The sequence below is a fragment of the Triturus cristatus genome, chromosome 6, assembly GCF_964204655.1.
Source record: "Triturus cristatus chromosome 6, aTriCri1.1, whole genome shotgun sequence".
NCBI classification, from domain to species: Eukaryota; Metazoa; Chordata; class Amphibia; order Caudata; family Salamandridae; genus Triturus; species Triturus cristatus.
In genome coordinates this window covers 1,314,145,466-1,314,158,155 of record NC_140589.1, presented here as the reverse complement: position 1 = coordinate 1,314,158,155, position 12,690 = coordinate 1,314,145,466, and the positions used below count along the sequence as shown (strand labels likewise).

The following is a 12,690-nucleotide window of genomic DNA, read 5'->3' as shown; positions in this document are numbered from 1 at the left end:
ATTAGAAACGGACAAGTACTCCCCAGAAGTGTGCATTTATGTTGACTTAGTCCCCATGTCCCAACCCATTCTGGCCTCCAAAAACCTGTTGTGGTGTAAAAAGAAAAAGTTTATAAGGGCAACTTAAAATTGGTAAGGTTTTTGCCTGTAGCGCACCATGTATACCCCCACAAAAGATGACAGTTCATGCAGGTTCTACTGTGGTAGGGCTGCATACAGCTCATGATACATCACTCCAGATTCCAGTCCAATGATTTGTGGATTAATGATGAATTGTGAGGAGGCGATAGAGAGAAAGATGGTTTGGGAACCTAGATTATTGCTAGGACCTCCTGATAAGGCCATCAGAATGTACCACGGAAAGCAATCAACTGTCATTCAGCTCAATGAGAGGGAGTGGAAAAAGGAAGTGCCAAGACTTCTAAACCGCTTGACTGCCCAGACTGGCCTGCAGTGTTCGAGTGGGAGATGAGCTTTGCTTCAAAGTAAAAAATTAGGCAGACGTCTAAGAGTACTCCCTTGTGAAGTTATATTATTGGATACAGCATTGTTTTGCCATCCACTGTGCTGCACTGGTGTCACCAGCACATTATGGAGCATATCATACATAAAGTTCTTAATATTGTACAAGAGAAGGATGTTCTGTCTTGTGTATGTTGAAGCGTGTGCCCCCTATGGTCCCTAACAGACTCCGTAGTCTAGTAATGTAAGTGATTGGGTGTGGTTAATAAAATTCATGATGCCCGTACATGTCAGTTAATGGCTACACTCTAGAGAATAAAGACATGTAATGCCAAGCTCCGTGTGTGGCGTGATTCATTGCATGCTATCGGACTGGGAGGACGCTACAACTGGCGCCAAGATAAGGGATACATAAACCCCACAACTCAAAGAGTCAGGAGTGCTCTCCCAGAGAGTTTGCTGAGGTTCAGCAAACTGTTCATGCATGCCACGTGCCCCTCAGGCAAAGTAAAGAATTGACAGTTGTCATATATGGAAACAAAGCGCAACTCCAGCCCAGTACGATACCTTCAAGGAAAGCGGAGGCCCTATGGAAAGTTGTATTTATCGTAGGTCATGAAATTGCGAACACGACCCAGATAAGAAGTGCAACACCACACCTTAACACAAAGCCATCATTCATCAGTACAGCAATGCTAAAGGCTGTGGTACAGAAAGCGCAGTACGTGATGACAGCCAGGTGCAAGAGAACGCTGCAAATTGAAGCGAAGAAACGCAAAGGGGTGCTAAAGGTGATGAAAACCAGGTATAATGAAAAAGGTTCAGAGTGGTGAAGAGAAGAGCGAGAGACAAAACCACCAGGTACCATGAACTGTCTCCAATACCCCGTCTCACACCATCAAATACCAAGGTGGACAGCCTCGAAGCCATTACAAAGTCCACATTTGTTCTTGGTGACCATGAAAAACAAAAAGACGAAAGTACAAGCTCCAATCCATGTCCTTCACAGTACTTTGTCAAGTGCATGTTTACTCACCTTCAGCACTGCTGCTGACATGGGACTAATTTCTGTGAATTACAATGTCTATGCTCATTATGACACTAAATCAGTTTCCATTGTGTTCCATGGATTAGGAAAGTGCAGGTTCACATTAATGTGGACATATGTTTTGTTGCTCAACAACATTGTCAAATTGCATTTAATCTCCAAGAGGCTGTAGAAAGAGAAATTGAGACTTTGCTAAAACAAGATATCATTGAGCGCTCTATTGGTCCGACGCCATAGGTGTTACCCATAGTGTCAGTACCTAAAAAGAACAGTGAAGGGTCTGTGAAAATTTGTGTTGACATGTGTCAAGCAAACAAGGTGATTGAAAGAGAACAACATCCAGGTCCTCAGGTTGCTGACCTAATTACCCAGTTGAACTGTGCTAAAGTCTTTTCATTATATCAAAGGTTATCATCTGCTCGATTGGAAGAAAATTGCAGGTACATTACTACCTTTTCAACTCAAGCTGCCAAACTTTTCCAAGATGTAATTCGTCACATTAGACATCCTGTCACACATGCTTTCAATTGCTAGTATTTAGGGCCACCTGAAAAGAGCATGATACAGCTCTTCCCCAAGTGTACCATCTACTTGCTGATGCAGGACTTACGTTGAATGCTGGAAAGTGCGAGTCTCACAAAACAAATTAAAATTCTTTGGGCACTTTTTCTGTGAAGGGGGGGAACGACTCCAGATCCAGCCAAAGTTCAGGCTTTGCCATCCACCTCCCCTCCACAAGATGTAACCATGCTGCGTTCTTTTCTTGGTATGGCCAGTTACTGTTCCACAAACATCTGTGACTTTACCACTGTGAGTGCCCTATTGAGGGAGTTAACAAAATGAAATGATTCATTTCAGTGGCACAAGAGTGTGATCACAGTTTGAAGACAATTAAGCATGCAATTGAAAATGCTACTGAAATGGCATACTTTGATCCGAAATTGCATACAGAGATTGTTGTGGATGCCAGGCAGTGGGTTTGGGTGTGATTCTTGCTCAACATAGTGAACATGCAAAGGCATATTGTAGTGTATGCTAGCTGATGTTTGTCACAGAATGAACAAGCTTACTCGCAACCTGAGAAAGAGACCCTAGCTGTTGTGTGGGCTTGTGAACACTTTCATATGTTTCTGTATGCGAAACATTATATGCTTGTTACTGATCACCAAGCACTGCTCACTGTGTTTGGTAATCCAAAGTCCAAAATGCCCCCTCGCACTAAGATGTGGGGGCTGCGACTGCAGGAGTATAACTATTCCATTGTGCACCAGCTGGGAAAAGATGAAAGCCCTTCCGACTAGTTTTCTCAAATGCCCATACAGTATCAGGGTACCCCTTCTCAGTGGCTGAGGCCTACGTTAACTTCATTGTGAGATCCAGCACTCCTGCGGCTGTGTCCACAGAGCAAATAAGTGCTACTACCAATGCAGATAGGAATATACTCATCCTCAAAGATATTATTATGCATCAATTCTTGAACACATGCTCGACCTCTTGATGATGACAGTGAATATCAGAAATTCAAGAATGTGCGTGATGAACTGTCACAAGTCATTGAAGTGCCATGTGAAGGGCATCGTGGAATTGTCGCTACAAAGCGAGCCCTTCGGGCCTGTGTTTGGTTCCATTTTCTTGATGAGCTAGTTGAGAGAGAGCTCCAGGCTTGTCATTTGTGTAACTGTTTATCTCCCAAAAAAACACAGCATTCTTTGAACATTTCATATCTTCCAAAACACGTAGAAAATTGCAGTGGACTTCTTTGGCCCCATGAAAATGGCCATTACCTCATGGTAATGGTAGATGAATACTCCCGGTTTACTCTGGTGGAAGACCTTTTGTCAATTACTCATGATCGAGAAATTGACTAGAAGGCATCTTTGCAAACTGAGTGTTTCATTCATTCCAAAATCTAACAGTAGCCCACCATTCAATGATCAAGAATTCAAGCTTTTTGTACTCATTTGAATATCCAGCATCAGAAAAGCACACCTCTATGGCCACATACTAATGGCGTTGTTGAACGTTTTATGAGCACTCTTAAAAGGGCTGTTCAGCGCACTGTGCTACAAATACTTGAAATAAAGTCAGTTCTTCATTCTGCTGTTTTTTGTGTACAGATCTACCCCCCATTCTACAACCTGCAAAAACCCGGCCACCCTAATGTTCAGGAGAGCCATGGGGACCAAGCTGCCCCAGTGGACCCCTGAAAGAAAAATTGATGCCAAGACAGTTCGAACCACTGATTAATTTCACAAGTCTAAAATGAAGAATTATGCAGACAAGCGTCAGTGTTGCTAAGCACATGACATTTCAGAAAGGGGATCAAGTCTATGTCTAGCAGAGGCGAAAACTCATATCTGATGCTCCATTCGATGCCGATCCATTGCAAGTTGTGACTAGTAAGGGACACATGGTGACTGCTCACCATCCTGAAAAAGTCCATTACACGGAATTCCTCACATTTGAAATGCCTTCCTCGGAGTTTGTGGGTTCCAGCCATCCAAAGTCTGACGGTCATCAGAGGGCCAGGACTGCGTCAGTGGCTAACTCACTAGTGCCTGCTGCAGTTGTTTTTCCTGTGTCTCTTCCGCCTCACACCACAAGATCTGTAAGAGTGGTTCGAGCGCCTTGATGACTCATTGAGGAACTATGATGTGTATATCTTTTTCTATTTTTTTATTTAACGAAAGGGTAGATGTAATCTCTTGTGTATTATAGAGTGTGTCTAGAGAGGTAAGTGATTGGGTGTGGTTAATAAAATTCATGACTCAGTATGTGTCAGTTAACGGTTACACTCTAGAGAATAAAGACTTGTAATACCGAGCTCCGTGTGTGGCTATATTAATGCTACAGGGCCGGGGAGTATGCTACAAAGAATACAATCAAATGAGAAGAGCTAAGTGGAAGGTGTGTCCGTGGACCACAGCTTTAGGAGGCAGGTCATTAGCCATGGAGGATGACCTGTTCCTGCAAGAGATGAGTCTTTAGTTCTTTTCTGAAGTGCAGGAGCAAAGAAGTAAAAAATAACAGGATGGATCTCCGGACACTGGTTGCATAGATGTAAAAGGCTTGTTTCTTAAGTTTTCTTATTGTATGTACCTCTGTACTTTATGACTTTGAGTCTCTCAGTGCTTCTGCTTCTCATTTTTTAACGGTCTCCCTAGATAATAAGCTCTTCTGCCAGGTATAACACTGAGCTGGCACAAATTTGTTGCATGTGTTGCAACAGATCTCGACAGTGACGCAATGCCTGCAGGGTAGATATTTTTAGGAAGTGGGTGAAAGTGAAGTGACTTGAATCTCTTGCTGGAACACAAACAGGAAGAAAGAACACCATTCAATAGATCACAGGACATTCCACCGAATTGGACATTGACAAATGGTCGAAAGTACTCTTACCTAGACTACACCATCTGTAACTCAGCCCTGTTCTCACACTTGGAAAACTATAGCATCATAGCGCGATCTGAGAGCGACCATCGCCCACAAGTTGTCACCTTAAACTCAGTCCATCACGATCTTGCTCCAATTACTCACAAGGGAGTTCACTCCGAAAACTTACAACATCTAAGATGGAATGATGACATCAGCATTAACATCATGAAGGAATGCCTTTTATTCACAGCAGGTGGTTTCCCTTTGACAGCCTCTCCCATCGCTGATTGGTCAAACATCTGTTCTCGTTTGTTAAGCTTTTTTTCATCTCATTTACACTCCCATATCTATTTTCGCAGCACCCAGTTCCCTATTTTAAATCACACCATGTTACTAAAGAAGATCAGGAACACTGCCCTATGGGCAACCAGGAAGCACCCCGACTCTAACGATCTACTGTACGAGTACAAAATCGCACACAAAAACTACAGACAGGCATACCAAAAGGACAAACAATTCCACATTGAAAAATTCTGGTGTAAGCTTCTCTGGGTAAGCAAAAACCGGAACTCAAGAAAATTCTGGGCACTAATGAATAGACAAATCAACGGAATTACCAGCCAGGGGAGTGCAAACATTGCAGAGGCAGAATGGGTCACATTTCTGACTGGCCATTTTAGGGTCAATGGAAGAGCAGATCCTACTGCAATGAACAATTCTACACTGATTAAAGATGGCCCAATGGAGTGCCAGGAGTGTTCACAAGAGTCGAGGCAACATCAATGCGAGAGAATTTCCATCACCCAAATAAGGCAGGCTAAAATACTATCAAAAGCAAGACCAGATAGAGCGCCAGGTCCAAACGGCCTGCCACAGGTCCTGTTTAAATCAAATATTCCTCTCTGGTCAAAACAACTAGCTGCCCTCTTCAATTTTACATTGAGGAGTTTCAACTATACCTGACTCCTGGCGAGGTGCAATAATCCACCCAATCTACAAGTCTGGCTCCCATTCGTTCCCGAATAATTACAGGTTGATAGCCTTACTGGACAATGAGGCGAAGTACTTTGCGAGTATCTTACTCGAAGAACTCAGTTCTTGGGCTGGCCAGAAAGGACTGATCCCAAAAAATCTAACCGGTTTTATTGCAAACTCGGGCACCATGTCTAATTTACTGGCATTATCAATACTCATCGATTAAAGCACTAGTCTTATCCAAGGTGGTTTACTGTTGTTTTGCTGACTTTTAAAGCTGCCTTTGACCTGGTCCCTAGGGCAGCACTTTGGGCCAAGCTAACGAAATGGGGAATCTTGGAGGCAATAGTCCAACTACATACTAACACCTGGATACAAGTCAAGCTTGGCACCGGCTCACATCTATCTCTCAAAATCAAGACAACAAGGGGAGTCAAACAGGGATGTGTGCTAGCTCCACTGCTTTTTAACTTGTTCATCGCCGATCTCTCAGCGGAACTAGATGCGATTAACAGCCATCCCCCTAAGATTGGTGGTGTTCAGTTAAGCAACCTTCTGTATTCCGATGACCTTGCCCTCTTCAGTCTCACTCGAGTAGGGCTGCAAAGACTGTTTAACAAATTATATAGTTACACCGCTACGAACATCCTAGAGGTAAACCTAAAGAGAACCCAAGGGGTCATATTCGGCAGAAAGCACTATGGAGGTGGTGGTTGGTCGTTTTAACAACTCTGGACTCGCGGTAGGAAAATCTTATAAATACCTGGGGATTAACTTCGACTCTAGGAGCACCTTTGCCAAACATCGCAGCAACATCTCAATGAAAGCTATGGCTCTTCAAGTGAACCTCGCAAAAAAATTCACCGGCCCGAGTTTAACCCCAATGTTGGAAGTCATGAGATCCAAAATAGGCCCCACGTTGTCGTATGGCATTGAAATTACCCTGGGCAAACTGAGCACAATATTAAACCAACATGTGACTAAGATCTACAAAAGTCTTTCAGATGCCAAAATCTGCATCTGCTGCACAGATCCGATTAGAACTGGGCCTTCTAAATCACGAAATGCTAAGCGCAGGTGCTTATTTGAAACTGTGCCACAAGCTAAGGCAGGCCGGAGTTGGTTCCCTCGAGTCAATGTTATTGTCAGATGTACGCTCTAGTAATACTGGTGGGTCATACAGTCTGTTCTTTCATGAATGTGTACAGCAATTATCAGCAAGCGACCTCTGGAACCTTAACCCTAGTAATACAGTTTTTAAAACAAGTATCAAGAAGCGCATCTGTATGTGGTCACATTCCACCGACAAAGTACTCCTCGCCAAACGCAAGCATGCATGGGCAGTAATCCACTCTTACCAGCTGGCTTCTCTTCCACCATACCTGCCCTGCACATACCCCCTGTACTTAAAACTGCGGTTTATGGCACTTAGATTGGGGGAATGGCATTTCCTGAAACATTTACCACTTTGGGGTTGCCCATCAGACGAGCTTCAGTGCAGGGGCTGCGGGGAATTGGTGGAGTCTTTGGAGCACGTTGTATGCCTCTGCCCAGCATTTCTGGCCCTGCGCAGCTTAAAACTGAGGCCAGAGTGGAATAGATTGGGAGTCCGGTCCTGTAGGCAGGCAATCATCGCGGCATTGAACCCAGAGAACATTGCTTTAAACATAAGCTTCACAATCTTTATCCACCATGCATATCGCAAGCTTAATCAGCAAACTCCAGGCCCAGTACCAAACTCTAGGAACGTGCACAGGTGACTAAAATAACGGCATATCCACGAAGCACCATTCCAGCAAAATCCGTGCACTCTGCCCCTGCAACAATACGGAACGTGACCCTGATGACCTGACATCGACTACCGATAATTGATAGTTGCCACACCGAATTGTACATAACGTTTGGGACACTTTTGTACAGCTTAGTGCCTTATCTGTAGTTTTTAGCAGCAACCTTTATTTTTCTTTTTTATTATTATTAACTGTTTTAATGATATTATGCTGCCAAGCGGTTTTACGTAAGCGATGGTTACCTTGTATCAGAAGAAATTTTATATCAACTACTTTATTGCCCTATTTTAATTGAAAATGATGAGTGGATCCCAGCGAGAAAAATAAATAATTCTTTTAATGTTTTTCTACACTTTGTCTGTTTACATGTGGATTGTAATGATTTAACAAATCAAACAATAAATATATACAGAATAGATCACTGCTGAGTAAGGGAAGTCAGTGAGTAGGGTATAGTAGTCATTCGGGTAGTAGAGGACTCAGAAGTCTGTTTTAACTAGACAGTTTTATTTGCTGCAACATTGACAACTGTTACGTTATGCGGATTGTATGTGTATTATATAGTATTGCTGCATTTACATTGTATTTAAAACCTCAGAAGACCACACCGCTTGCCTTATGGATAGTTAAATAAGTGGATTATCCATTTATTTGTTGGGTATGTTTGGCAGAGTGTTTGCTTTATGGCACAGCCTCTATTGCATGTCAAGCCTGAGCTTTAGACATGTTCTACAATTATGCTGCAAGTGGGTCGTTGTAGCTGGCTTGTAGCAGAGCTTGTGCCTGAAGAAAATTAGTGAGATATAGGATGGCGTTTTGCATACTTACCTTTCCAGCTTACAAGCTGAGCTTGAAGGTTCGTATGTTTGGCAGAGCCAGGTCTTGCTTTCTGGAAATCTTCATAGGTTTAAATTATCACTATTGATGCAGGGAAATATTTCCGAAGCTAAAATTTCTCTACAGAAAAAGAACTCCCACTGATGGTATATTTTCTGAATGAATAGATAATCATGAGCTGGGCATTATGACTCAAATGTTCCTGTTTTTGAAAATAAATTACTTTCTGTCTGAAAAAAGTCCTGAGCAGAGGCTCACCTGTTGGGCGAAACAAAGACTTTAAAGAAATACTTGTTAAAGTTGTAAGCTATTGCAGAATTTGGAGGGCATTGGTATTTTGGTTGCCCAGTAGGATTCCTAAGCACTCTGTTTCGTTTCGTCTAGTTGCCTGTTTGTGTATGGTTATGACTTTTTGGCGAATGAAACTAGGCTTGTCCTCTCTTGCTCTCTCTGTGTGAAGAAAGTGTTTTGGTTGTGACAGTTCGGTCGTAGGAGTTCAGTTGAAAACCTTTCTGTTTAAAAAAAATAAAATAAACCATGTGGCAACCACATGTCCACGTCATCAGCTTGAGGCAGCTAGTTTTGAAAATGGCATTGTCCTACAACCTCTGATGGATGGGGAATAGTTTGTGTCGTAATGAACTTGCCCTTGGCTGGCTGATACTGAATCTTTTTTTTTTCTTCATTCATTACATACTGTAGTGCACTTAACACCAGTAGATGGTAAGATATACAACACTTCCCAATTGCTTGGTATTCATTAATGTGTAGTCTAGTTTTTGTTGGTGTAGTGCTGACCTAGCTATAAGAGGATAAATCCCATCAAGCTGTTCCCCCATCAGAAATTCTGGATGCAAAGGTCAGCTCCAATAATAGCACATTAACATAGAGTAAGGCCTCTCTTTAAGAAGTGGAACTCCAGTTACAAGAATAAGGGCTATCTTTGACTGAAACTTCAAAGCTGCAGTGAGTGCCTAATTTATTGTTGACAATAGTGTTGTTCTGAGGAAGGCACACTACTGTTTCAGATCTGTTGAAACATATATCAATGCAACAACCTAATCTAGCTGGTTAGATCGGTCAATACTTTTATGGTGGAACTTGTGTTGAATTATGTTATTGAAATTGATGTACAGGCAAGAACAGAATCAATCATTCATGCTCTACTTAACTCCTGCCTGGAGAGGTTGGTTTCAATAGCAGTATATGTGGGAACTGAAGTGCAAATAGGATTTGCTATTCAGTTTCAAAATGTGTGGTTAATTTTATTTGTCTAAATGCATTTTTGTTGAATTGTAGAATTCACATTGTGTGCAATCTGTTATGAATGTTTCTACCCTATCAAAAAATCACCATGGTTGAGATCTTGTACAGTTGTATGTGCTACATTAACATATTGATGTTTTAATATTCTTTAAAAAATAAATGGAACTTTTGTTATACATCCATAACAATGTATGTCAATTTAGTTCAGTTTGTAAGTTGTAGAAACCTGAAGAAGCAAATGGAGGAATCTTAGTTATTGTTTTACTATCTTTGTCTTTTCTTCAATGCATTTACTTACACATGTTCTCAGAAAAACACTTTTCAATTCACTAATTTAGCAACCTGCAGCTATCCGTAAATTCATCAGTTATGAAATGTATACACTGTCTTAAATCATGATTCCTCATACAGCGCTTCCCTTTGGTCACTGTTTCCTTGTCGTTGCAGTGTCTGAAATTTTACTTCCTCCTTGTGCTAAGGTATCTTTTTTAGAAGACACTACAGCCAACGGCTAGTACAATCAGGGAATTCAAATCCTGTTCAGCGTGATGGTGCTCAATTTGTACCCTAATCATTCTATATTTCATTGCTTGTTTGGGAAACTAACATTATATATTTCCTTTTATTCCAACAGATCATCTCAACTATGAACACAAACGTGAATGATTTAGAGTTCATAAAATGCCCTAAGAGAAACCTTCAAATTGGAACTAAATTTGGAAAAGCCAAAGTACAGTTATTGCAGGAGTCTAAGATGGAAACAAACTGCAGAACTCTAGTGTCCTCAGGAAATAACCGAGAACTAGGAGGAGGGAAAACCTCTCAATTTGAAAACCGGTTCCATAATCAGACTTATTACAGTAGACATCAGAGGAAACACAAAATAGAGATTTCTGAGAACCATACTGAAAATGAAAGCACTGACCGCTTTGTAAAGCTTCTTGCATATCAACCTGACCCAGAGCAAAAGAAGGCACGCTATTCATGCGCTGAATGCACGAAAACCTTCAGTGCAAAGACAAGTGTTACTAGGCACCGGAGAACACATACTGGAGAGAGACCATTTCAGTGCACTGAATGTGAGAAAAAGTTCATTCAGAATGGTGACCTTATTCGACACCAGAGGTCTCATTCGGGAGAAAGACCCTATACTTGTACTGAATGTGACAAAAGCTTTGGGCAAAGGGGGCATCTTAGAAATCACCAGAAAATTCACAATAAAAACAATAACTTGCCAATGTTAAACATAAGACGGGGTACCACAACTAAGGAGCAACAGAAGTATTTTTGCACTGAACAAGAGGACATCGGTGAACAAATGTATATTAATGATCACCAGAAAACCCACACCAAAAAAAAAACACATTTGAGTTCTGAATGTGAAAAAGCACTCCAGTGGAAAGATGATGTGATTACACATTGCATTACAACCAGTGGGAATTTAACTAGCTCATGCAGACAAAACGATGAAAGTTTTGTTCAAAACGTGAATCTTCTGGTAAAACAAAAAATGCTTGGGGAAGACCGAACCGGGAAAACGCACACAATCATGGTTAAGCTTATAGAGGTAACAATCATCAATGACTATTTTGTCCAGCGCATTGTAGATTCAGAAGAACGACAAAACGGGCAGAAGGAATCACCAACAAGAACATTGCAGAACAAAATACTGATATAACTCAGATTGCATGCAATGCTAGTAGCTCGTCAAAATGCTTTCAGAGTCCTGTTACTTATTACAGGATGTCACAATCGGATAAGATTTATTGCCTTAAGACAACTTTCAATAAATGCATTTGCACTTAATATGAGAGAATAATGCCAAACGCTGTACGATCATGCCTTACTTTCAGCTCCCCTAAAGGTTTCCAGAATTACTTTCATAATGAAACAATTACAGCAGGAGAAAAATTGCTGCATAAAACTATGCAACTAACACAAAAGCACTTTTGAAACATTGCTTAACTCTAGCAAATTATTGATGAAATGAGTGATAACAAGCATAAATGTAGAGCACTGCTTAAAACACTTTGATATTTATTTGTTTTATGTTGGATTTGCAAAAAATTGAATTGCACTACTTGAGATGTTAATCTAAGCATACAGGGTCATTAGCATCTGCGTACCAAATATTAAACGCTTCTTGCACTGAAATCTGTTCTTTTCTTTAATCCCTGACTGTTGTTTTTTCCATTTGCTTTTGATGCTGTCTGTCTAATACCAAGTCCTTAATGTCTTCTGTTATTACCTTCATCATAGTCCAAGTTTGATTTTTATGTAAAAGGTGAACTAAAAATCTTCTGTTTAACAGCACTGTAAATTACAGTCGTTACTGTAACTCAAGCCAGTGGTAATAATTTCATCAACATCTGGCACATACATATAAGACTTGCCTGCTTTGCTGGGGTTTAAATCTGTGCTTCTGATGGTGGTGTGATATCCGCAACAAGAGCCTAACTGAGACAGCTATTTTACACACAGAAGTATTTATTTCTGCTAATTGGTCTACTGCACCCAAACCCCCCCACTCCACTTTACTTGTCAGCACCTAGCATAGGTGTTGACCTTAAATGTGGCTTTCGTCATTAACTGAATTCCTCTTTGTCAGTGGTTCATGAAAGTCTTTGGTCATGTTGCCATTGGTTAAAAACATATTTAATTACCTGGAAATTGGACTGTAGGTCGAGAAGGCACTTTGGAACCCAAGAATATAGAAATAATGCATTCGCCTAGCTACACCTAGCACCAGTTTACTGTAATTCATACAATCTACACATGGTCCTCCCCATATAATGCAATGAATTGCTAAACATATTGTGCTTCATAATTCCATATGACCGTTATAATTTTAAAATATTGCTTGTAAGATTAAGGATAAAACATGAACAGTCCATAGAATTGTGTATGTCCATAAGTCATTCTTTAAAGGTCTTTGAT

At 41.0% G+C, this 12,690-nt stretch overlaps 1 protein-coding gene across 2 annotated transcripts in view; it reads left to right on the top strand.

Annotated features, from left to right (window-relative positions):
• Nucleotides 1-11,907, top strand: part of LOC146821353 (uncharacterized) — a 39,901-nt gene extending 27,994 nt beyond the window's left edge. For both annotated transcript variants that reach the window (XM_085612303.1, XM_085612302.1), the window contains exon 2: nt 10,388-11,907. In XM_085612303.1, coding sequence (XP_085468429.1) covers nt 10,400-11,431 — 1,032 coding nt within the window. In that variant the 5' untranslated portion in view covers nt 10,388-10,399 and the 3' untranslated portion in view covers nt 11,432-11,907. The remainder of the gene's footprint in view (nt 1-10,387) is intronic.
• The last annotated feature ends 783 nt before the right edge of the window (nt 11,908-12,690 follow it).